At 45.5% G+C, this 26247-nt stretch overlaps 1 protein-coding gene across 2 annotated transcripts; it reads left to right on the top strand.

Moving 5' to 3' along the window:
• rab3gap1 (RAB3 GTPase activating protein subunit 1) lies at positions 1-25937 on the top strand. 2 transcript variants are annotated; one of them, XM_036545031.1, is made up of 25 exons: positions 1-38; positions 130-185; positions 1862-1937; positions 2381-2513; positions 2734-2812; positions 3326-3445; positions 5609-5774; positions 6419-6518; positions 7329-7410; positions 7833-7901; positions 8393-8466; positions 8945-9037; positions 9417-9586; positions 9985-10089; positions 10841-11013; positions 11817-11871; positions 12700-13044; positions 15559-15696; positions 17937-18164; positions 20836-20932; positions 21364-21467; positions 21637-21752; positions 23213-23315; positions 24255-24275; positions 25061-25937. In XM_036545031.1, exons 1-25 carry the CDS (start codon positions 18-20, stop codon positions 25301-25303), a joined length of 2967 nt encoding a protein of 988 aa, XP_036400924.1. In that variant the 5' UTR covers positions 1-17; the 3' UTR covers positions 25304-25937. The 2 variants fall into 2 exon arrangements, with proteins under 2 accessions (XP_036400924.1, XP_036400925.1); XM_036545032.1 differs by lacking the exon at positions 24255-24275.
• Positions 25938-26247: the final 310 nt, after the last annotated feature.

Genomic DNA, 26247 nt, shown 5'->3' with positions numbered 1-26247 from the left:
AAACAAAAAAAGAATTCATGATGGCGGCTGACAGTGATGTGAGTATTAGAATGTGTTTAATTATATCGTTACTGCACGAATTTATTGTTGAGGGATAAAAGTTAATGCAAATGTGTTATATTCGTACAGCCCGAGTCGGAGGTATTTGAGATCACGGATTTTACCACCGCATCGGAGTGGGAGAGGTAGGTGGAGAGGAAACCCATGACATGACATCAGCCTTCTGTTTGTGCTAGCTAGCTAACCGACCAAGCAAGTGTGAAAGATGACAGTCAGAATTTGAGAATATAGACAACCAGCTAGTTAGGTACTGTATTTTCTTCTTTTGCTACCCAGATTGGTAACTGATTACTACCTGTCTTGCGTTTTAATGAAGGGATAAAGATGAGTTCATTGCCAACAGGCATACATCAGGCTAGCTAAGTTAGCTATCCAAACTGTAGCCAGCTGGACCAGCTTACTGGTCTGTTGAGTCTCGGTGCTTTTAATAACTGGCTAGTCCAGCTATTTAGATGTCATTTCAGAGGCGCTGAACAAGCTGCCTAGCTCGTAGGTAGTCATACGGTGAAGTTCTACTGGCAAATACAATTTCCCGAGTTCCTTTCCTTCCTGTTTCTCCTTTTAACAACACCTTTCGCAAGGGCTTTTTACATCGCCATAGTATCATCATCATTTAACAACATGACTTAAATGTCACTTTAATGTAAATTAAAGAGGAGCTTGTGTTACAGCTGGCATTAGTAGAGTAGTCTTCGAACAGTAACGAGCATGGTTAATAATGAACTGATTACTGTATCTGTATGATAATTACCAACAGTAACCACAAGGGTTACATTGGTTTGCCCAGAATGAGCAAGAGTAGCTGGCTATATCCAACATGAGCTTTAAGGCAACTGGAACAGCTGTTTCACACTGCAGAATTCTATGTTTTGTTCTCTCATATTGTTATTACAGCATATGAACGTGAGAATACACAATACAACTTGAACGCCTGTGACACAATTATGCAGATGCACCACTTATTTAATCTCTTTAAATGAGCGTAAGGCTGAATTGCTGATCTTGAGTTCTGCGGTGCTGACATTATGTGTCTTAGAAAACAGTAGAGGCTATGGCAGCCAAAGCGGCCAAAGTCCGATTGCCAAATCATTTATATTACATTACATGCATTCATCAGATGCTCTTACAAAGATTGACTTCCGGTGCAAGAAAACAGAAGTCTGTACACCCAAGTTATACGAAAAACAGTGCCAGATCTGGTTAATAACACTCCCAGACCAGCGAAGTGCATGCATGCTCGACACCATTCAAGCATCAACACAAGTTCACTTGTGGTCATCTGAAACAGTGTAGAAACTGTGGGAAGAAGTCCGGTGCTGCACAAATCATTCGTAGCAATTTTAATCGCCTTGCTAAATGGAGCACACACAGTGAAACGTTGAAACACAGGATTTTAGGTCATTTTCATTTACATTAAAGTATACAGAACTATCATTATGACTGGAAACATTTCCACACCTGCAGAAAATTAGTCAAGTTCAGCTGTTCTCTTCCTGGATACATTGGCCCTCAGTTAATAGAATAAATATTTCCTCAGCAGTTTGGTGGTAACTGCAACAAGACCAAGTTGATTTCGACTGCAGTGCTGCTACCAATTATAGACAGTTCCGGCAGGTTTAACTCCCCATTAGACTCCAGATATTGAAGTTGAGCTAGGAGGGAGTGGTCTTTATCTTCCATACACAGTGTATGATATGTCTGTTGCCCCTGTGTTACCAGTACACCTGCACACATGTGCATATTGCATCCTTGTGCAGAGGCTTATAATCCCTTTCCTCCTGTGGTGTTTGTCTGTGAACAGGTTTGTGACCCGGGTGGAGGAGGTCCTAAATGACTGGAAGCTGATTGGCAGCACTGTAGGGAAACCTCTGGAGAAGGTAAGACCCCTCATTCACAAACTCGCATCTCCCACATCTCGCTGCCATGGCAACTGAAGCTTTCTCATGAGTGGGCAATGCGGTAATGGTTTACACCCATAAGCAGACCCCTGGAATGCACATTTTGGAGTAACTCAGTCTTATGCTACACTTGTTTCTTGAGTTTTTGATCTGATTACTCGAAGAGACTTATTTCTGATGGGTTTATGGGGGTAATACAGTTACATTAACTTCTGTGTTTGGTACAGTATATGTATTTCACAATGTAAGTTAATCTAAGTAAGACTAAGATTAATAATATTAGTAGAATTAGTAAATGTATATAGATATATATGGTTTTCTCTTAAGACATTCTTCATGCATTGTAGAAGCTGTCCTCTTGTGGCTGTGAAGGGAATCCAGTGTTTGCAGAAATTTTTGTCTGCCTGTTTTGTTCTGTCCAGGGGGAGTATACTAGCAGCACTTGGGAGGAGAAGACACGGGAGATCAACTTTGCTGATTTCAAGTTCTCAATAACGCACCATTTTCTAAAGCAGGAGCCGTCCGAGAACGACGGGAAGGAGGAACAGGAGGAAGGTATGAGCTTTCCGACCACAGCTCCTTGCATCGGCCAGAAGGCCCATCGTTTTGGCGGTGTGGGGGTTTTGCCGGTACCTCCCGATCAGTGTCTGCAGACAGGTGTATGAGTCCACGTGGCTGGATGTTTCTCTGCTGGCGGCGGCCATAGTGATGGCTGTGATGGAGGACGACTCTGAGATAATCTGGTGTGTGTGATTGCCCCCCCCCCCCCCCACAGATGCTGTCCCAGTGGCCATGCAGGACCTGCTGTGCATGAACAATGACTTCCCTCCCAGAGCACACTGCCTCGTCAGATGGTGCGTGTGACACGAGCGTGATCCTGTAACTGTGGTAACGGATTAATCACGGACTTGCTGCGGTGCAGAAAGTCCCCGCATTGTGTTCTTTCATTTCTATACCACTGACAGAAACAAACCGACAATCATGGGGCACCTCATGTTCTGACACCAATGAGGTTAATTTCTTTATTTCGACAGCAGTCTTCCTCGTTTCCTCATCAGCAGTCTTGATCAACAAACAAATTCAGTCCTGACTGACATAATATACTGAAATAGTTGCCATAATTGTAATTCAGTCTCGATTGTCGCTGTAACTTAGTCTTAATAGTGTTCAATTCAATCTGAGCGCTTAGGAATTCAGACTTCATTATGACTGGAATTTGCTGTTGGTTGAGATGGCAAAGCAATTATTCATTGCAAAAGCGCTTGAACCTTAAATTGAAAGGGATTCAGCCTTGATTGTGATAGTGCGTAGGGTGCTCTGTTATTTTATTTCAATTTTGGTAGTGATTTCTGCTTTCCTCGTTGCAGGTACGGTGTACGTGAGTTTGTGGTCATATCACCAGGGGCGAACTGTGAGGCTATCATCAGCGAGTCCAAGTGCAACCTGCTCCTCAGCTCAGTGTCCATCTCCCTGGCCAATACGGGCTGGTACGTTCCCACTCTCAGGATCCACCGCTGAGAGACACTGCTCCAGCAAAACACTTCTGGATGGTTTTCATGTTCCATGTCTTCATCATGTGCTGTCTTCTGTAATGTTTTTCTTGGACCCCACAGTCGTTCATTCTATATCTGATTTTGCTTTGTGTCAAAATATGAGAGATCCTTTTGTAGGAGGTGAATCTCTTGTAGTATTTGACAGCTTATGTGGAATTTTGGCTAGAGGTTGTTGTACACTAACTATAGGCTCTGATCTGACTTAAGTTACAGTCATAAAGCTACTTTTCTGGTGGATAGTTGCATTGTGACTCATGAGCCCATAGCCTCATTTAGAGATTTCGGAGATGCATGCTCAGTGGGTCTTACTACATGGATCTTTGTAATATGTTCAATCCATTGCTACATGCATGCTAACTCTGAGCTTAAGGCTGGACCTCCATTTTACCAGGCTACCCATGGTGAAATGAGGAATAAGAGGCACTGCATATTTTTCTACTTAGCAACATATGTAAATACACCGGATAAACCCCAAACGAGGCACCGATCAAGTAAATAATTAAGTCCCTCTTCATAGGAAATCAATATGAATTTTTAATTACAACCTGTAGGTTGTCCATTAATTATATAGTACTGTTATTATGTATTTTTTATGTTTGATATTTTCAAATATTAAACAGTTTTGAGTTTAACATAACTTCAGGAGTGTATTCAGTGTCTTACTGAGACACATCCAAGCACTCCAAGCTGTTGACACAGTCTGTGTCAGCAATGATGAAACACACTTACGAATTAACCATATTCCCTAGCCATTATATGTGGGTCTGTATCTCATGCCAGAATGGTCTTAAATCTAGAGTGCTTATTGGGCAGGTATCTGAATGTGTGCAACAATCACATCAGTCACCTGAGTGCCCTAACCCGGTTTTATTCGTTTTTTGTCAGCTACTTTTATAAATTCCTTGAAAGCTTGTTACAAAGTGCAAAACCGAAATCAGAGCAGCAGCAATTCATCAGGCCATAAACTGAAGACTGTGATTGTCTGCAGCTGAACAGCTTGTCAACTGTTTCTTCATTAATCTGAGTAGTCTGTACTGAGAGCCAGTATGAAAAGTGGACACAGTTCTGAATGTGCTCTGCAGTGCTTCTGATTCAAGCCAAAATGACATGTAATGACATGTTCCATGTCTGGTTCAATAAGCTCAGCCACAACTGCAAATATTTTGAAAAGGCACAGCATTACCATGGGTGCTTGGCATGACGGGTTACAAGCATAACTTATCTTTGCATTTGCAAAGTATTACATTAATTTGTGTGATTAATGCAATGTGATTACATTGGTTTGGTTCCTATTTCCTGTAAATGCCTCTGGCAATTTGTTTTTTTTAAAGATTTTTGTATTCTGAGATTTTTGATGTTTTGCGTTTACGTATAGTTTCATAACATTGTTTTTCAAAGTTGCTTTTAGGATTGTGTTATATTGCTTGAATTACTAGGTTATTAATTGATTAAATGATTTTGTGGTTTGGTAAATAGAGCTTGCAGAAACAAATACACGGTCAAATCTGACAGAAACTCTGGGTTTTGTACATGCCAGAGATTTTTGCTTCTGCGGTGGGGAATTTAGGTTGTCTTGTCAAGAGTTTTGGACTTACTGGAGTAAGTGGACTACTTTGGAGTTTCATAATTAAAAACATGTCAGATTAATATGAGAGTAAGAAAACTATCTATTCACCTACACCAGTGTTTCTCAATCCTACTCCTGGAGCTCCCTGTCCCGCATATCTTCTATCTGTCTTTGCTCCAAACACCTGGTTGAAATGACTACCATGCTCTTGATTAAATCAGGTGTCCTCAGCTAATCAAAAGTGCCACTGATGAGTTCAGTCAGGTAGGTAGAGCAGGGAAAGATGGAAAATGTGCGGAGCAGGGGGGCCCCAGGAGCAGGACTGAGAATCATTGACCTAGACGGATGCTGTTGCTCTAGTAAGTTATTCTTCTTGTGTCCTCTAGATGGAGCTCTTTGGCTTATTTTAGGGATGTTGTGTATTGCATTGGAGATGCTCCCTTTCCACAAGTAGAGCAGTGTGATAAGTGGGGAGTGCCACGGCAGTGCTGTTGCTGTTGTTTAAAAGTACCCCGCCCTGTGTGGAACAGCCAGGTGCCGGTGTTCGTCCAGATCCAGCAGAAATGGCGGCGGATGTACACTGGGGAGTGCCAGGGGCCGGGCGTGCGCACCGACTTCGAGATGGTCCACCTCCGCAAAGTGCCCAGCCAGTACAACCACCTGTCCGGCCTGCTGGACATCTTCAAGTCCAAGATTGTGAGTATGGTGCAGCCGCTTCGCACAAGAGTGACTAGCGGTTCTCACGTTGCTGAGTCTTAAAAGGCACCAAGAACAGGCCACAATGACGGTGGCTCTGAAGGAGTACAGTGGTGTCAAAAGAAATGCTTACTGTAGTGCTGCCATGAAATCATTTTGCCTAGGCAGTTATGTATTCCCTGTTCCCTCAATTGTAATCTTAGGGACAGGTGATTTGGTATGTTCCATCAAACATTTTCCCTGGAGTTCATTTCCATGTAATTACTGACTTTACCCTCAAAGTTTAAGATTAATTTCAAGCTGTAATTATCTGCACATGTGAAATGAAGACAGCTTCCTGATCATCTACAAGAGAGCACGCCTAGGTGCTTTAAGTCTGGAGCTTGCCTTCTGGGCTGTCCAGACTTTCCATTTATTGCAATTGTTATATTGTCTTGGTTAAGAACCAGCTCATTTTTAGGTTTCAGTGAATTTTGCACTCTGTAGTCTGGCTGATTATGCTGGCTACTTGTGCTGAAGAATTAATGCCATGAGCCAGAATTGATGTTTTTTTGTATCGTGTAGGAAATGCATTCTGCATTAGGAGCATATTCTGCATTAATTAGCCGAGCTAACACCTAACCTCTGGCTGTTGTTCTACAAAGGGCTGCCCGCTGACGCCGCTGCCACCCATCAACATTGCCATCAGGTTCACGTACATCCTTCAGGACTGGCAGCAGTACTCCTGGCCTCAGCAACCCCCGGGTAGGTGTAAGCACGGGCACTCTTTGTTGAGTAAGAGGTGTTTTACTCTTCAGGCAAAGGATGAAGATGATGGCTCTTTGGAACACGAATTGGCTGTTCTCTCCCTCAACAGCAGCTGTCTCTACTGAGATTGTTCACACCCCCCCTCCTCCTCCACCCCCCCACACCACCCTCATCCATTTTTTTTTCCTGCATCCCCCTTTAACCATAGTCTTTGGTGGCTGAAATATTAAGTGCTCCACTTTCAAGTTGCCTTTCTGCATTGCAAAGTGATCCTTCAGTCAGAGTGGGCTCTGGGAAGGCAGTGAGGGAGGGCTGAGTGCTTATAGACAGCGCTGAAGGACAGAGGCATGGAGCCGTTTCATAACGCAGGCGCTCCTCGGAAAAGAACGAGGCGTGACAGACAGGTCTAATTTTCTCCTGTGGTTTTTTTTTTGCCTCTTTCTAATGGGGATGGAAATGAGCTTAAATGGGTCGACCCCTCAGAGCCCATGTATCAGCCCATTGTCACGGATTCATCTTTTTGCCATCTCCAAATCAAGATTGTCTGTCCTAGAAGAGATCTGGATAACGTAAGGCCTTGAAAGTCTTAATAACTTATGTGTCCTAATCCTGCATTAACTCCCTTGCCTTGGTCGTCTTTCAAGTAGATAAGTGCGGCATGTCAGTTATGCTTAATCTTTTTGTAATGATTTTGTAAGATAGTTTTGTTACTCTTGCAACAAAGCTGAAACACTGAAGGAAAAGTGTTCCCCCCTCCCACTGGTCCGTCTGAGTTTCAAATGCATTTAAAAGGGTTCCTCTTTGCAGATTTTGACGCTCTCCTGGCTGGGGAGGTGGGAGGTGTGGAGTTTGGGAAACTCCCTTTCGGGGCATGCGAGGACCCTATCAGGTAAGGCTAGGTTGTTACCACAGTAACGACACGCTTGAGGTTTCTCCCTTTTATTGGGTGTGGGGTTTGAAAAGATTCTACCCTCACGCACTGAACCTGAATGAACTTCATCTTTTGTTCGCCTAATAGTTGGAGTGAAGATTAAGAGTGTTATCTGATCCTGGAACAATGCTAATGGGTATAATCTGCCTGGAGTCCTGGTGTGCGAAATGAAAAGTGTTATAGTTAGCCCGGTGATACAGATCAGTATTGATTAGTGTTCCTTATATGTAGCTTTAACACTGTTGCAACATTTTTAGTGGGTCAGTTTGACAGATTGACTGCAATGGCTTTGTAATGCAAAGCGGATGGGTGATCTGCTTCGTGTTACATACATGAATGAAGCCAAGCTGCCCTTTCCCTGTTCTGTGTCGTATTATCAGCGAGCTGCATCTGGCAACCACATGGCCGCAACTTACCGAAGGCATCGTCGTGGACAATGACGTCTACTCGTAAGTGCAGACCAGCTGCCTGGCTCTTACTCCATGGCATGTGATGATAAAAGCATTTTTAAGTCAAATTTGTCCATTGAATATGCATTTGATGGCAAAAAAAAGCAACAGCAAGGTGTCATCACCTTTCCGAAAAACACTTAGAGCGATGGCTCCCTGTGTAAATTCCTGTTATCAGATGGTGCAGACTGCTGAGCATCTTAGTATCAAGTTGGCACCAAGGTAAAATTAGAATTCATTTGCACTGAATGATCTGCTCGTGCAAGTTTGCTGAAGCAAGCCGCTGCATCAAATTACCATTCTTACTTCTTCCTTAAATATGCATTCCATTCAAAGGAAGCGATAGATGAATCCATCACCTCTGTGGGATTATTTAAATTGCACCAGCATGTGCTCCTGTTGTCAGGTTTTAGTGACGGAAATGAAAGAGCCTTTATCTCTGCCTGAGGTGTGCTGTTCCTGACGGACGGGTTCTCTGTGTGCCTCCTCAGTGATTTGGACCCCCTCCAGGCACCCCATTGGTCGGTGAGAGTGAGGAAAGCGGAAAACCCCCAGTGTTTGCTGGGTAAGACCCTCCCACCAAGACACAGCTGCACTTACCAGATTTAACACATGGAATTTTGTCTCTCTCTGTAATTGTCACTCTGTTTGTGTCATACTCCGCGATACTCTATGTAATATTTGTATGAGATGTTTTATTCAGCAGATGCTCCATTGCATGTCTTTGCCAATATTATTGGCTCAGGAGCACATTGGTGGTCTGTTTAATGCATGACCCATCACCTCCACTGATGAGTGGTTATATTGATGGACCTGATGGCTACATCATTGCTTACTGTACTTCCATGGTTTTTTTGTGTAAAGCTGTCGTGGTTAAGCATGTGGACCTAAAGCCTGCAGGTTGCAAGTTCAGTTGCTGGGTGTGACATAGCACTTGCTCCAGGGTACAAAAGCTTCAATTATGAGCTGTTTAAATGGCCCTAAGTAAGTGTGCCTGCTAAGCTACTAAACAGTGCAAATAACATAATGCCACTGCCTTCTAGGTGACTTCTTGATGGAGTTCTTTAAACTGTGCTGTCGGAAAGAGTCCACTGAGGATATTCTGGGGAGGAATGTTGTTGAGGAAGAGGGCAAAGGTAAGCGTCCTTTTTTTCAGCCGTGATTGGAGGAAGCAGTTCTAGAATTGCAAGTGCTCCCTGTTTTCTAGCTGAGTCGCTGAGTGACTGCAGTAACAACATGGGGGTGCTCTGATGGTATTACACAGGGAGAAGTTAGGTGGAGTGACTAATGCAGTTGAAACCAGGCTCCTACTCTGCACCCTCTAAAGAAACACTAATCTCTGATCAGGGCTCAGCATGTCAGGATGTTATGTGAATGTTTTCAGTGACTGAGCTCTGATCCAGGAAGGGTATAGCTCAGGGGAGTAGGGCGTGCAAGCCACCAGTCTGCGAAGAGGGCCTACCCTGTACCCTGAATGTCACAGCCCATGTTTCACTTCCTGTGTCTTCCCCCCAGAGAACAGTGACATCAGCCAGGCGCTGTCCAAGCTGACGGAGCCCAGCACGGTGCCCATGTCCCGGCTGTCCGTGTCCAACATGGTCCACAGCGCCCGTAAGCGCATCCGCCGGCACCGGCGTGTGGACGAGTCACCGCTCAGCAACGACGTGCTCAACTCCATCCTGCTGGTGAGGGACACCTGCCCTGCCGATCAACAGCTCCAGGACTGTGTTATAACCACAACCAGAGCGAGTCGTTAGAGATTCGTCCAGAAACCAGTGTATGTTACACAGATTGTACCAAGCTCCACTGCTTATTCAGTGCCTAAATTTTCTTATTTTCTCTGTCTGTATGTTCCCCACTTATGTAGGTATTACAGGGCCATAAATGTGTTAATCATATCCATATTTGTTAATCATATCCTTGATCAAATGGTCACAAAACATGATAGAATTAGAAAAAGTAAAGTAAAAAGTCTAAGCTGTAGTCTAATGTTTAAGCCATATATAGAACAATATATTTTACGTATTGCATCTGTATTACAGACTCTGGCAGTGCTAATGGTTGTGTTTGTGTGGCTGCTCAGTATCTCTTTCCAGACGCTAGTGCAGAGAAACCCACAGAGGGAAGTGAGGGCAAGGCCGCTCAATCAAACGCCGACGGCAAGGTGGACAAGGAGTCTGAGGACTACGTATGTCTGAGCAACAAAATCTGACTGTGTGATTGTCTCAAGAACGTCCTCACTGCGTAGCTTGTCATAATACAAAATAGGGACATCTGTAGTCATCTGCATCTGCAGATATCTTTGTCTGTGAGTACCAAATTCAGGTCAGTGTACTCTGAGTAAAAACAGCGGGGGGGGGAGAGTTTGAGGTTCAGCATTGCTGTTCATGAACCATGGGTTATCACAGCATATCTGCAAATCCATCATGGCTATTTGGCACTGTCCATTGGGGAATACAGGGTGATACCTCCCCCTGGCAATCCTCCTTGATTGTGACATTGCAATCCTTTAAAGCAGTGCAGGATTTAATTGATTTTAACCAACTGCATCTTTGGCAATTTGCTCTCATATTACATCAAAGAGTAAGGTGATTTGCTTTACTCAGCTTGAAATATGGATACAGAAACTCTGTGAGGTACATTATTTGCTGTGACTGTCAGAGGCATCCCTTACAAATGGAAGTGTCCTTCACTCTGTCACTCACTCACTCCTTCACCTGAGTAGTGCTCACTTGACTCAGAGGTTCTTCAAGGTAACGATGGAACTGCCTTTTACCACTAGAGGGCAAAGTGTCAAAGTAGTCGCAGTTCCGGAGAACGATCTGTTCGGTTTTTGTCTTTACCTGTTCAGGGCGGTTCACAGTGCTGATTACCACTTTCACAAGCTAGTGGATTGTGCATGTGGGCTGACTAGTGTGTTGTCGAATATCCCCTGACAGAAACTGTACAACCAGCTGAAGTCTGCCCCCTCCGACAGCCTCACCTACCGGCTGGCCCTCTGCATCTGCCTAGTCAACTTCTACCACGGCGGGGTGAGGGGCGTGGCTCACCTCTGGCAGGAGTTTGTGCTGGAGATGCGCTACCGCTGGGAGAACAACCACCTGGTGTTCGGGTGAGGAGAGCTGGCGGCCTGCGAGCGGGAATGGGGTGTTCCGGAACAGCCAGACAGGTCACAGCAGCAGAGAGAGGCCTAGTGCATGACTGACCACCCGATACCCCCCCTCACAACACTGATCAGGGATCAGGGCTCAGCAGGGGGGTCTGTCACATGCCCAAGATGAATGGGGGACTATTGCTGCACTAAGGAGTGGTTTTCCAGTGTGCCAGTCCTTGCTGAACCTCGATCAGCGTCTGCTTCCCTCAGTGCAGTCTGAACAACAGAGTAGGTGTCTACATAAAAAAGGTTTGAAATATCACTGCAAAGGATGTGAATGACTGCATGACTGGTGAGCCGTGCGGCTTTTCATCATGCCATGAAAAGGCGTTTTCATGATGTAACGCCTTGATGTAACGTTTTTCCTGCGAGGGCGAAGCTTGTGCGTTTGAGGAGATGCTGTTAACATTATTTACATTTATACACAAAGTTTTTCTCTGCCAGCCCAGTGTTACCTCAGTCCCTTTCGCAAGATAAATGCCCCTCCCCGCCCAGCCATTAGGAATGACGAACGAGTGCCATTGAGATCCTGCCGGTGCTTGTGTGAAAGGCTCTGATCTATAGTAGAGTCCAAGCTGTTGTGACAGTAGCGTTGGGCGTGTAAAAGCCAGGAAGTTTGCTGCAGGTGTCTCCCACACCAATTAATAACTGCAGCCTCAGGCCCACTGTTTCTGTACACACACACACACACACACACACACACGCTCGCTCGCTCGTCAAACAGCCGCCCTCGCAGTGACGTCCCCTCTCTCTCCCGGCAGGCTGGCCCCTGGCCCCCCAGACCTGAGGTGCTGCCTCCTCCATCAGAAGCTGCAGGTAATTGCGTGCCTCTCCCTTGATTGCGCTGTGCTATTTTTCACCCCGCCGTCTTCGGAGGCCCCGGTGACGCCTGTTCTCTCCGCATCTGCGGCAGTGCTATAAACAGGATTGTTTAATATTTATTCACCCACACCGTGCCTCCGGAGAGACGAGGCGGTAATAAAGATGCTGAGGAAGAAGTGATATCATCCCCCCGGGCAGGGGTGGACCGCCTCTTTATCTGCACTCGCTTTAATAAGGCGACGCACCTCTGCGGCGGCAGCTGTTCCTACAGCAGTTCATAAACTGCGGCACGCGGTTCTCCCCTTTGTCTCATACAATTCCCAGAAGCCCGCCTCATTGTTGTCAGTTATTGGCTCGGCTGGTACTTTTATCCAGGGCAACTTACACAGCTTATGTTTTACATACAGTGTGTTTCCGCAGTCCTGTATTTACTGAAGCAATTTGGTTTTAAGCACCCAACTTGAGAGTATGCAGCGGCACAAGTTCTGGTTGCAGGATCATCCAATAAGCAACTTTGCCACTCACTGAAACCAGTGTGGTAGCTCAGCTGTGTATGTTGAATAGCCTTAAGTTTGCCAAGGTCCGGAAGATTAGACATGAGGTGTTCACAAGCTGTGTGCGTGGTTGTGTGTGTGTGTGTGTGTGTGCGTATGTGTGCGTGGGTGTGCGTGGGTGTGTTGTGGGGTGGGTCTGTGTGTGTCTGTGTGTCTGTGTGTTTGTGTGCATGGTCGTGTGTGTGTATGTGTGTGTTTGGGGTGTGTGTGTGGGTGGGGGCCAAGGTGTGCTGATGTTGCTTGTCTGTGCCCTCGCCTCTGCCTGCAGATGCTGAACTGCTGCATCGAGAGGAAGAGGGGCCGAGACGAGGGGAAGAAGAGCGGCACCGTGGAGGCCGGGCGGGAGAGGAAGGTGTCGGGGTGCGAGAACGGGCGCCTGACGGCCGACGGGGCGGGGCAGGGGGCCGAGGCCTCCCTGGGGAAGAGCTGGGACTCCTGGAGCGACAGCGAGGATGAGTTCTTCGAGTGCCTGAGTGACACAGAGGAGCTGAAGGAGGCTCCGCCCGATGGGGAGAAGGGCGCGGCCAAGGTGAAGCCGGAGGGCCGTCTGCACCCCCACGGGCAGCTGACGCTGCTGAACTCCACAGAGCCCCTCTACATCCCCATCACACAGGTCAGAGGAACGCCTCCGAGCGCCTTCTGCAGTGACTGTCAGATTCGGTGCAGTGTTCCCAATCATCAACGCTGCTGTCTTAAAGTCATCCAAAACTGAACAGCTGTTCATTTTTATTCTCTATGGTGAACGCCATTCAGAATTAGAAAGTAAAGACTGTCTATGTTTTTTTTTTTTAATTTGTCAGTTAGCATCCAGAATATCCTGAGACAGTATGATTGAGGTGAACTGAGTAACACCCAAAACTTTAAGAACTCATTTTTTTTCTTTTTACGTTCATCTGTTTATCGAGTTTAGTGGCAGTGCTATGATATTCAGATATGATGAACCATGTTGGTGATATATGGTGAGATTTCTACTGGCTAGGTGCCACATTCAGTGGAATAGCAATACAGTTCTTCCTGGGATTTAGTCAGAGGAACCCCACTCTTTCATCATCCAACCTCTTGCTAGATCATCACCAGCATGCCCCCTCGTTAAGTAAGACAAGGTCCCTACGCTCAATTTCATTGGCCAGCTTTGACTTGGCCCCACCTCTCCGCAAGTCAAGTACGAGCCTGCAGAGCGAGACTTCCCACCTCGCCGGTCGTTGAGCAACGTTCCACGTGGTCATCCGGGCTAATTAAGGCAAACGGCTGACCCAGTTCGTATAGATTCCTCAGGGCGCGGAAGGAAAAGGAGAGGACACTGCGATGTTTTCGGAGCCCTGCACCACTGACTGTCTGCTGCAGATATTTAAATAGGCCCCGTGTCTCCCGGTTAGAGAGAGGGAACCGCAGCAGCAGAAGCAGAAGGAGATGGATGGTGCGCTAACTCAGAAATAATGAGCGGCGGCGCTTCGTCGCCTCCCAGGCCGACACGACGCTGTCTGCGCGCCGCGGCTGTCGGGGACAAGGGGTGACAGAGCACTGCGCATCCCCCCCCCCAAATCACAGTGCGCCCGCAGCCCCCGAGCCCACAACCCCCCGTCCACCGGTGTGTTTAAGGCAGAGGAAGGGTTGCTTTGTATGCGCAGCGCTGCCACCTCGTCTATAATGAATCGGATTGCTCCACGGTCTCACCTTCCCTGCCTTTAATTAGTCTGGTGGTAAAGTGGGTGTTCGCCGCACTCGTCCAGACTATTCATTCCCCTCTCAGGAGTGTAGCTAATGGCCCTCCAGCTTCCGGTGGTGCTTAGTTTCACCAGAACTTGCTTAGGAGGGATTTATTCAGTGCAGTGTGTTCTACATGTTACTAACACTCGTGTGTTAGCTAACAAGGTTAATTACATGCAGCAGGTGTGTTAAGCTGTGTGCTGACGTAGGGGCCCAGGTGGGATGGCTAATCTTAAGAGAGGTACTTTGTTCAATTTCTCTCGTCTGTAGAGGCAAGACTTGCTGGTGGTTTCTGTATTAAAGACTATTTTGAGAAGCGCGATTTCTCTGCAGCTGGACTGCGGATGAAATGTGATGACATTATGTCTCTGTGTGCCACAGAGAAATGGTTGAATTTTATTAAGTTCCATTCATTAGTTTTTAATACTTTTTAATGTGTAAATTTGGTTACGTTCTGACTTTATTCGTGTGTACAATAATTTAAAGCTGAAAGTTATTTAAATTTTAACTGCTTTGTGCCATTACTGGCTACTGCTGTTTAGTAAAACCAGCACTGCAGATAGGAAAAAATTTGGTTTTGTTTGGACTATTTTCTGAATCACATGCTTGATGATGTTCTTGATATTAAGCTACCTAGCTAGATGGCCATCTCTGTAGTAGACTCTGGTTCTGTATGGTACAAGTTAGCGGGAAAACAAGATCTATTCTAGTAAGGTAGCTTGCCAGTGCATTGGGGGGAAAACGGATAGGTAAGAGATTTGGCTAGCTGTTTATCAACAGCTCAGCCACTTTAAGTATGGCAACATGTCTCCTTTTCAATGTAATAATTATTTACACGGCTTGCTAACTGCTACCAACCTGAAGGTTTTTGTCTTGTGATGGCTGCATTTAAATGTTGTCAAAGCCGAAAAATGAGGACAATTAAGTGTAGTAATGTAGTAATAGCAGTAATAATAATAATAGTAGTAATGTATACATTTGGGATTTACTTTTGGGTTCTCTGATCAGATGGTGAAAGGACGTCCCAGCTCTCTGTATTCCTCAATATCCACAGAAATGTGAGCTCAGTAAGTAGGGATCAGTCTCACACAGGCACCGTGTTCATTAGTGGTGTGATGTGGCATTGAGGAGCTAGCTGTCAGCTTGCCTCAACCCCGTAGGTCAGTCGACATTGGGCTGCAGACGCCTCCACACCCCTGATATGGCACTAAAGAGGACCAGCATCTGGCTGATTGATGGGGCCAGCCGTTGTGTCAGCCCCAGTCTTTCCAACCGGCACCACGAGCAAAATGTAGACCCGCGTGCACACTTGCACCAATGCACAGTCACCTGCCTGTGCGCTAATGCATTAGCATTTGCATCTTGCACGCACGCTGTATTCAGACACAGAGGCCTGATGAGCCGTCCCTTCCTCCTGCAGGAGCCGGCACCCATGACGGAGGACCTGCTGGAGGAGCAGTCGGAGGTGCTGGCCAAGCTGGGGACGTCGGCGGAGGGGGCGCATTTGAGAGCCCGCATGCAGAGCGCCTGCCTGCTCTCCGACATGGAGTCGTTCAAGGTCAGGGGTCGAGGGTCAAGGGTCAGGACGGCATTAACCTGCAGCTGACAACTGGGGGGGGTGCGCTGTTTCTTCCTTCCTGCCCAGTAATGGCTTCAACCCAAAATGGATTCCCTGTCATTATACAGGCTGATTTGTGAACAATAAGGGTTATATAGCCTGAGTGAGTTTGCATGTGCAGAGTGGTATTCCGAATGGCAGCTTACGAATGATTCGAATATCATTAAATTCTAGCTGACGGGGAGCTTAGAGACTGATCTTATTTGTGTGGGATTACTAAACATCGATACGTAGCGCCGGCTTTAAATGTACAATCTGTAACATAAAAATGACTGAGCCAGTGCTTAAACGCATAGAAGACAAATGCCACAGCGCCAACAGCCGCTGCCCTTCATTGGTGTTATAAATCTTTGTGTAGCACAACCACATCAATCTGGCAGTTACCTAATCAATACTAACCCACTTCATGCAAACTTGTTTCCTTTCTTGCAGGGCGTATAAATGTACAGCCGTGAGCCATGTGCAAGCTTTCAGCTATCAAAAAACAATACTTTAGCCTCTTTCTTCATCAGCCGAAGTGGGGAAAACAGACTTGAGCCTCGAAACTGCTAAGGCAATATAAATGAGTCTGTCGCAGATTGGGAAGACTTATGAATTATCATAAGCACCTTATTCTGCTCTTCTTTATCCCGCACCGTCGGAATTCATTGCATTAGGGTCATTATCCACCGAGCGCGATGCACCTAGGAAAACACGCCGCGGGCGTCTTTAGCGAGCAGATTTAGGATGTAAACGAGACCGCCCAGTGTGAGCGCTGCTCAGAAACGGCTCGCGCGTTTCGCTCAGGCTGGTGTCAGTTTTCTGAGCGTGCAGCTTGGTGCCGGGAGAGGCTATTGCTACCGTGCAGGAACCTCTGCGTTCCACTGCATGCTACATCCCACAACGCGCTCCTATCGCAGCAAAAACATATGCCCACCTTAATAACCGCCTCCTCTGGCAGGAAGTTCTGCTTATGCAGGTATTCAGTAAACACCCCCCTTAGCTGAAGGAGGCCCCTAAATTTAGCGGGAGCCTGGTCTGCGATTGTGCTTAGCGAAGCATAATCTGACATCTTGGTTTTAATAATCAGCTCTCTTTGGACAGAGTGCTGAGTCTGGATATGATGAATTATGTGATTTATGGATATGACACCCCCCACCCCCGTATTCACTCACTGTCGCCACCTTCACAATGGAGGGGCAGCGGTGTGGTGTGATGCAAGTAGCACCCCCTACCCCCCGAACACATACAGACGCACACACACACACACACACTCACACTCTCCACTCTTCTGTCAAGTGTCACTCGTTCTGTTTCGCCCTGCTCAATGCATGTGCCATCGTTCGCAACAAGCAGCTGCGCTGTCCTGACAACCAGCGACGACTGAATTCCTGCCCGTTTCCCTCTTATTTCTTTTGGCTTCTCGGAGTTCATTAATTTTCTATCCCCGCTACGCTCATTATGTGCTGTGAAGATACCAGCAGCCTTTGGAAGCCCAGTAAAAGGTCAGGCCTTAAATGTAGCAGAGATTTGGAGAATACCGCGGCTCATTAGCGGAGGAATCGTCTGGCACATTGACTTCCCCCCCCTTACAGTCCACGCTGATTTGCTTTCTGTCATCTGTGCATGATTGAACATTCAAAAGAAGCGATATCGATGGAGTGAACTTTTCCATTATTGCTGGTTATCTTGCTCTGAAACGGAGCAGCAGAGAGTCATAAGAGCAGAGCAGAATCACAGAGTGGAGGACACTGTGAGGAAGATAGATGGCGTGATGTGTCTGATCCTGCGCCAGGATGGGTAAAGCAAATCAGGTTCATAGTGTAATAATGGTGTGACAGCATCCGATAACAATGGCTCTGGCAAAACGTATTAAATTACGGTGGCACAGATGTGTGGGGAAAGTTTTTTGGAATTGCAACTACAGCTTGCTTGTTTAAAATATATTCCCACATTAGTTACCTGAAATGAGAGCATAATACCCGAATCGTGTTGATTAACAACTACATTTGGTTTCAGAAAAGACTAACTGTTGTTAACACAACTTAGTCACGCTACATTATCTCAGGGCCCAAGCTTGTTTCTGACGTTGTCTTGTATTTGTTCAGTTTTATAGTGAATGGAATTTCCCTTTTAGTTTCGCCGCTGATGTGGCTTTTCTCGTTCTCCGCTCCTGATGGTCCTGAAACCTGTGGGTTCAGGCGGCGAATCCCGGCTGCTGTCTGGAGGACTTTGTGCGGTGGTACTCCCCGAGGGATTACGTGGAGGACGAGGTGACGGACGAGAGCGGGGCCAAGGTCGTCAAGGGCGACCTGAGCGCCAGGATGAAGATCCCGGGGAACATGTGGGTGGAAGCCTGGGAGACGGCCAGGGCCACCCCTGCACGGCGGCAGCGCAGGCTTTTCGATGACACCAAGGAGGCAGAAAAGGTAGGAAGCTGGGACAGTGATTTCTGCTTTTTTGTTGTTGTTTATGTGTGTGTGTGTGTGTGTGTGTGTGTCTGTGTGTGAAATATAGAAAGGCCGTTTAGTGCATATTACTGTGTCTCTTGGATTTTGCAACATCGCTTCATAACAGGAACCCATATATGCCGTTCCCGCAGTCCACCTGCCTCTCATTAAAACTGTAGAACAGCGCGGGCATTGGGTGCTGTGGAGGTTCGGTGGGATTTGTTTGTATGTTTCCGGAGTCGACCAATCAAGAGTAGCGAATGAAAGTGGGGCAGAGCATGAAGCATCACAAGTTGTCCCTGTCATTGGGCTGTTCCTTTAGAGTTTGAGCTTGGGAGCAGGGGAAACCCTGTGTGGCTTGAAGGTCGTTATTCACCATGTCCTTCATCCGTCTGTCGCTCTTTAGAGGAAACTCCAGGTGCAGGATTTAGTATGAATTAATTTGCTGATTTAAAACTTTTTTTTTTTCTCCTTCAATGAGTTGTCCTATGAGATATATATTTTCAAGTCCTTTGATGCCAGTCAAGATCCTTGTAAGGAGGTCTTTTACCTTTGAAAACAGTTTTATGTCCTTTCAAAGAGAGCCTGAGGCGTTTAGAGGTACAAGAGGAAACAATATTTTTTGCAGCTGTAACTATTTCATTACTATTAGCAGCCTTTTTATATGCCAGCTGTGCGTTAGCTTTGTGATGACATTTTCAGGATCAAAATCTGAGTATGGCATTACTGCAGTACAGAAGTACAGAAATACAGATTATCCTTGTTAATATCACCTTGCTTATTTCCAAAACCTTCTTAATATCACATTTATTGTCAGAACTACTTGCCACTCACTGTAGGTTTCAGCGTTAAATTAAACTGAACTTAAACTGAGTTTTCAGGTGACATTAAAAAGTTTATTATCTCCTCCACAATAGGCAATGGTAATTTAATTTCCCTTTAGTTTTAGTAATAATAATTTAACCAATAATACCAACTAGTCAAAGTCAGTGGAATGGTATTGCATATGGATATCATCAGCTTCCCCTACACTGGTTAGCAAGCTTGTCATAACTGCGCCGAAAATGTCAACAGTGCACCCCTTTTTGGAATAAGGTCAAGCTTCAGCTGAAGTTGACTTCTGATTTTGAGGCTTGTCATAACATCTCAGGGAGCTGTCTAAAATACCACCAGCAAGAGTAGCATTCTGTTGCTTACATTACCAGCTTGCTTAGGCTACCAATGCGTTGGCTGCATCCCTGGCTGTTTCTATCTGACAACCACTGAACCCGAGAACCTCAAATTTGTATATGCTGTTCCCCAAGAGAAGGTAGGAGTAAAGAGCATTGGTATGCCTCGGTGTTTGCTATTAGTCTTTATAAAATTGAAATGTACAATATAATAACTAGAAAAATGGAAAAGTATTTGGTTAGCTACAATGAACAAAGTTAATAAAGCTAGTGTCTCCTGCCTTGTAACCAACAGCATAGCCAAAATAGTGCCTTTCCAGTTAATGTAATTTTGAGAAATACTGAATAGTGATTGGAACCTTGTTAAAATCACATCCCACTTAATATCACATATTTATTCTGCAGAACATATTTGTTCTAGAGAAGATACTAATCAGGTCATGTTGTAGGCAGTTTTTGTCTTTGCTTGTCTGGAATAACCTCTGGTTTCATGTCACATTTTAGTACATGCAATTCTGACTTTGTCTGTAGAAAGAATGACAGACCTTCTGTAGTTCAGGTACCTAAATTTAAAAAGCATCACTTTCTTCCTGACAGTCACCAAGCACATCTATTGTATCTAGACAGCTGCCACCTGTCAACTGACGGCTCTCTCAAGGTTTCAGACACGTTCGTATATCTATCATTAAAAGTTAGCTTCCAGAGTGCAGTAAAAAAAGTAAGAAAATAAGGGTGCTTAGAGTCAGATCTCTAACCAGTAGTGCCATTTTCCTTCATCTGGAATAATAGATTTAAAAAAGGTCTCATCATTTTCTGTGTCGTGAACATCACGCTCACTTAAAGTAACAAATAATGTTGTGTAAGTATGGAAAAATGCTACATCTGACATATTGGCAGGTGAATTGGGCATGTAGCCATTAGAGTGTGGTTCAAACACCAAGGATGATGGCACTGCCGTTTGTTGCTTCAATATAGGTATCAATGAAAAACAATTTCATTCATCAAAGAATTAACCAGTTTTGAAAAGCTCATTTCGGACACTTGCTAGAAATGCTGAAAACTGCTGTTGGGACACTTGGACCTATCTGTGGTCAGATCGGATCCCAGACAGTAAGCTCCAGGATGAAGACAGCGGCTTGGTGCTTAATGACCACCACAGGGCATCAGGTCGTACCTAGTATAGACATTCCAACAGAAGCTGGCCAAATGCTAATGTGTTAAATGTAATGTTCAGTAATGGGTGTCAGTTCAGTGTTGTCCATCACAGCAGTAGAAGAAGAGTGTGTCGCAGATACTGGAGAGATAATGGTGTTGAAAATGAATGGATCAAAAGTACATCAGCATTACCCGGACTCCGCTTTTCTTCCTCGGAAATAAATCGATTCGTTTTGTTCTGGTTCAGTAAAAATTTGAGCTCTAATAATTTCTGTTGCTCTAACACCTCAGTATGTAAAGAGAGATTGTTGGTGTCCTTTTCCCAGGTTTTGCACTACTTGGCAGTACAGAAGCCAGCTGATCTCACTCGCCACCTTCTGCCCTGTATACTACATGCTGCCATCCTCAAAATGAAAGATGAGGGTGAGTATTATGCAGCACCCCCTTCAGGCCATCATTAGTAGCAGCACATTGGATAATTAATCAAATCAATTCAGGGCAAAATTCCTTCATGTTTTTGTTTTTTTTGACTCTGAATGTCATGTGCAGCAGTGGTGTGTCATATGACATAAACTCAGAGGGTTTCCAGGAAAACTCAGACAGACCAGCAGCTATAGAGGGGTATTTAATTTGAACTGAGGAAGAACTAAACATATGTCTTTAATTTACTGGAAATAAGAATAAAAAATAAATAATATCAAACAATCAACAAATCCCTGAGTCTAACAACTCATCATGACCATGCATGGCACAGCTGAGAGAAATGACTAAGCAAACACACAGCAGAAGGGTAGAAGAGAGTCAGCAAAGCGCCTTGTTGCGTTCTCACAGAGCTGTCCCTCTCCCTTCCACAGAATCATCCGAGGACATCCTGTCCGTGCGCAAGGCCATCCAGCAGGTGACCTCCCAGGCCGGGAAACTCCTGCGCCACCCCAGCCCTGACATCAAAAAGCTGGAGGTGAGCCTTCCCGTGCATGCTGTGGGAGCAGGGAGAGGGAGAGGATGGGGCATGGTGTGTGAGTGTGTGTGTGTGTGTGTGTGTGTCGGGGGGGTTGGAGTTAGAGTTGGGGGGGTTGGAGTCGAGTAAAATTCAGAGTTTTATGTGGCCCTACCCCCACCTCTTTCAGGACATCATCAACCAGATGATGGAGCTGGAGGCGGTCATTGCCCGCGCCCGGTCTCTGAAGGCCAAGTTCGGACTCGGGAAGGGGGAGAAAGGGCAGGACGCGGAGGACCTGGAGAGGTAGGGGACGCCACAGACTGCAACATTCAAAAACCACTGCGCCCTGGATCCTCTTTAAGCCACCGTGGCTCCAACATCATCTCTGTCGTCTAGTTAATTGGTGCACAAAGCTTATACCATGCACTCTAGTTTTAACAAACACATTTGTTCCACATGAAGAGCACTTGTTATGTATAGTGGCAGCAGGACAGTAAAGTGGCATTATGCTTGTAGACCCGTATCTAGAACCAGAAGGTTGTAGGTTCTTGTGCATCTTCAGGGCACCTGAATATCTCATATCATCCATCAGTGCGTTTAAGTCAACCTATATGTGGGTGCCTGCTAAGAAAATAAATGTTCTGTACTGATTTGTCACAAGGATTTTGATCATTATGAGTGACTAATTAGTTTGTTAGCAGTTTTCATAAGCAGCGTGCACAATGTTACTAGCCAGCCCCACTGGCTCGTGGGTAATGCAGGGTTCTTCTCGCAGTGACAGTTTATCAGATGACAGGTGCAGGTTTCATACCCCGAGCTCAGATCCCGTCTCTGCTGCTCCTGTTTGCCCTTTTGCCTCTCCTTTATTAAGACCAAGGCTGTTATTTATTTATTTATGTGTTCATTTTTGCAAGATACAACAGCTGTCAGCCAACAAAAAAGAAGACGGCAATTTGGACCTGGCTTTCTTTTGTTTTTCGTCCCCATCGGAATGGCAAAGTTTCGCTCCTGTCACTGCTGTCCACTGTTGGCCAATATCGCTCCGCTTTTCCACGTTATTGAAGTTTTTTTTTTTTTTTCCACCCTCCTGGTTCCTGCGATGATCACGGAGCTGGGACCGATCCAGGGAGAGGCTGGGGGGCGGAGCCGCAGGTGTAGAGACTGGAATGGGCTGACGGGGGACAGAGAGGGCATGTCAGAGAGCCGGCTGTGACATGTTCATTACACGCAGGGGTACCTGGTTCAGACAGGAGTGTTGCTGCAGCCTTATTAAAAGGAGACCCAGACCAGCCGGGGGGGGCTTTTAACCCTTTTTCTTTAGATTCAGTGGGAGTTGGCGCGCTGTGGCAGAGTTGGAGTGATTTGTCGATGTAGACATTGCTGTGATTAGAAGCACCACCAGGCAGTCATTATACCAACGTTGGGAAAGAGAACTGGGCCTAGTTTCTAACCCCGGTACACTTTCAGTGTTTGTGTGATTAATCTCAAGCTGCCTGTTTTGCACTTCAAGGTGTGTGCATACATGCTTGGATTTGTGTGTATACATGTGTCAGGAGAGGAGGGTCCCAAAACATAATGAACCAACACTGCAGGCATTTTCAGTCAACTGTGATATCTAAAGCAATTAAATGTTAATATCTCTCCTCCATTTTCCTCCTTCTCTCTCCTCTCTTTCATCTCATCCCCCCTCTCTCCCCTCTCTCTCTGTTCCTGCACTCTTTCCTGTTTTCTCCCTCCTTCCTCCTTTCCTCTCCTCCGCTCAGTTTTGTCAGCTCTCTCCTGGAGGAGCCGGAGGTGTTGGTGATCGGCGCCGGGCGTGGCCCAGCGGGCAGCATCATTCACAAGTTGTTTGTGAGCGCGCAGAGGGTAAAGTCCTCTCCCTTTACACCTCCTGCTACCTTCCTCCCGCAGGGTGAAGAGCACACGAGTTTTTCCCCTGATGGCCTTTGCCTGCTAAAAACACGCTGAAGATTTTAACATTGCTTTTTGTCCCCTCCATTTAATGTTTGCTTTGAAAACCAATGCTCAAAATCTAGGTTTCCAGTTAATATTCAGTATCATGAAATGCACCTGTTTCCATCTTCCCTTCCGCACTAATTGTACTAAGTCATAATTATGTGAAATAGAAAATCAGAAAAATCAAGTGTTTTTGTTTTTGGAGAGTACTGGATGAAATGGGGGAAAACAGCATATGTAGTAACGCAGAGAGAATTGCAGGTGTGCGCATTAATAGGTTATTTGAGGTAAATTTTTACAGTACAACTTTGCTTGTGTAATACATCCCTACAACAAAGTGTTTTTACTAAATGCCGCCTTCACAGTGTGAAAAACAGTTTTAAAGTGTTTTCCTCACTCCAGAATTTCTGCCTCAGACAGATTTCCGCTGGAGATATTTTTCACCATTAAATTACTGCTTTTGTGATCTGGAGTTCAAAACAGAAGGCCTTTAATTATCCTCAGTATATGTATATCAGGCAAGAAAAATAACTGCATAAATTCATACAAAATTCTCAGAGGGGGGGAAAAACATTCAAACAAGAACAGTACTGAATATGTTGTTGACAGCTACAAAAAGCCCTGTGTTTACTACATTTGTGGCCAGAGTCCAGTGTCAGTTGCCTGTTAAATCTGCATGCTTTTGCCTATGCCTCTGTTGTGAACATATGTATGCATGTGTGTCTACAGTGATGCTGTGCTTTTTTTAACCTTCGCTTTTCTCTGCCTAACCATCCCTGACTGGTCTTTTGGTTTTCTCCGCCCTCTTGTTCTCTCTCCTAACGCTGCTTCCCTCCCATCCCTTTCAAGTTGGCTGACTCCACTGAAGAGGTAACCACTCACCACCCTAACCCCCCCCCCCCCCCTTTCCCCAGCTCCCCCCCCCTGCCCCACCTCCCATCCCCTCCACCTCCCAGTGTGCTGCATGTACCTGAAACAAGGTTACAGAGAATTACAGTCATTTGCGGTCTGGAACTGGCAAGGCAATTTTCGAAAACTGTAGCTGAGAGTTTGTAAAACACCCCCCTCCCCCCCACCTCACACACTCACCTTTCCACTTCCTGTTGCTGATTGGTCCTTTTGTTGTGCATTCACCTGCTTTCATTTTTTATGGGCTTGAAAAAATTCAGAGTATTTTGGTGGACGTGGAGGTAGGTATATGGTCATATTCTAGCTCCCCTAGTATGTGAGTCTTGTGCTGGTAGAAGATCTCTAGATAATTTTTGGCCACAATCTGTCTTTAAACCTTTAGTAGAAAAGGAGGTCTTCGCTTTATTTCCACAGCTTCATGGTAGTATGTGCCACAGAAGGAAATTTCTCTGGAGTATAGTGTAGAAATTTTCCAGTCTAGTATGTGTGCTTTTCCATCCTCATTTTCCAGCCTCCCCTTGATGCTATTTTTTATATGGTTAGACTTGCTAATTTGTGTAATTGAAGGTAGCTTTTCACAGCTAGTTAAATGCGTGTAGAATAAGTCTGAGATAAATTCACTGTTTCAAATTAGCAAGCTAGAAATGAAGTCTCCATCAAGCTCAGTGTTGCATTGACCTTCTGGGCGGGGCTTCACACACTGCCTGACATCTCATTAGTGACCGTCTCTCTCCCCACCCCCTCAGGCGGCCCTGCTGTCTCCGATGGAGGAGGAGCCTGGGAGGATGGGCGGAGCCGAGGACAGGAGGCCCGGTGCGAGTGGGGTTCCGGACTTTCCTCCCCCCGCCGGGCGGGAGATCCTGCTTCGGACGTGCGTGCCGCGCCCCGCCCCCTACTCCAAAGCCCTGCCCCAGCGCCTCTTCTGCGTGCTCATGAGGGAAGACTTCCGGCTGGCAGGGGCGTTCTCGTCGGACACATCCTTTTTCTGAAGGCCAGCTACAATTTAGGGAGCGGGGGAGGGGGATGGGATGCATCCTGGATATCAAACATACCGAGGATATCAGACACAGCAGGGATATCACGCTCTTCTTGAGGGCTGCGGTGTTAGCCCAGTTTCTTTCTCGCACAACTGTCCCGTATCCTCATCCATCTAACTATTTAATGTAATTAATCACAATTACATTTGTGCACGTATACATTTAGACCCGTCTACACTTAACCAGAATATTTTGTGGGGAACTTATCAATTGAGTTTTTCTCACATTGCAAGTTTTGGTGTGTACTTCTAAATGTATGCATTTTCCAGTTGAAGTCAATCATTATATTAATTATTGAGAGCTTACAAAGGTAAAAAATCAACTTTAGCTGTAGTTGTCTGACAATTGAGTGAACATCTCAGCCTCACAACATTACCCAATGGCCTGGTGTCTACATTATATAATTCAATTACCAAACTCTTTAAAAATGAGAAGAAAACTCACTGTGGTGTACTGTATGTGAACTTGTAATGCTGTATAACATGAGTATCTGTAAAACAAGTACAGGAGATCCTGTCACATCCCTTATAACAAAGAGGTTATATTTTAAGATACTAAGATACACATCAGGTTATTTTTGTGCCACTAGATTGTGATGTTAATGGCTCTCAGATGCTATTTACTCATTGTTTTCAGTACAGTTAAATGGCTATACTTTGGCCAACACTCCTGTATTCCCAGGAGCGTATGTAATTATCACTTAGAAGGTCACAATGCATGCATGTAGATATGGTAATTACCATATTTTTATTACATACAAAAACATTGGTTGAAAGTGCAATTATAGAGATTATATATCGTGAATATGTAGCCTTACATATAAGAACAGATCAAAGTGTCATGGTAAATGTCGCTAGTACAGTTCCTATGACGAATGATGTAAAGTGTAATTAATA

Source organism: Megalops cyprinoides, chromosome 14 (genome assembly GCF_013368585.1).
Source record: "Megalops cyprinoides isolate fMegCyp1 chromosome 14, fMegCyp1.pri, whole genome shotgun sequence".
Classification (NCBI taxonomy): Eukaryota; Metazoa; Chordata; class Actinopteri; order Elopiformes; family Megalopidae; genus Megalops; species Megalops cyprinoides.
This window is presented reverse-complemented; position numbering and strand designations above follow the sequence as displayed.

Excerpts from the sequence above, each read along its gene's own strand:
- rab3gap1 (XM_036545031.1), top strand. The coding sequence starts at position 18 with ATGATGGCGGCTGACAGTGAT. Across the intron at positions 20,933-21,363 it reads CCTCAAAATGAAAGATGAGG|AATCATCCGAGGACATCCTG; the intron begins GTGAGTATTATG and ends TCCCTTCCACAG. Across the intron at positions 23,316-24,254 it reads TGTTTGTGAGCGCGCAGAGG|TTGGCTGACTCCACTGAAGA; the intron begins GTAAAGTCCTCT and ends ATCCCTTTCAAG.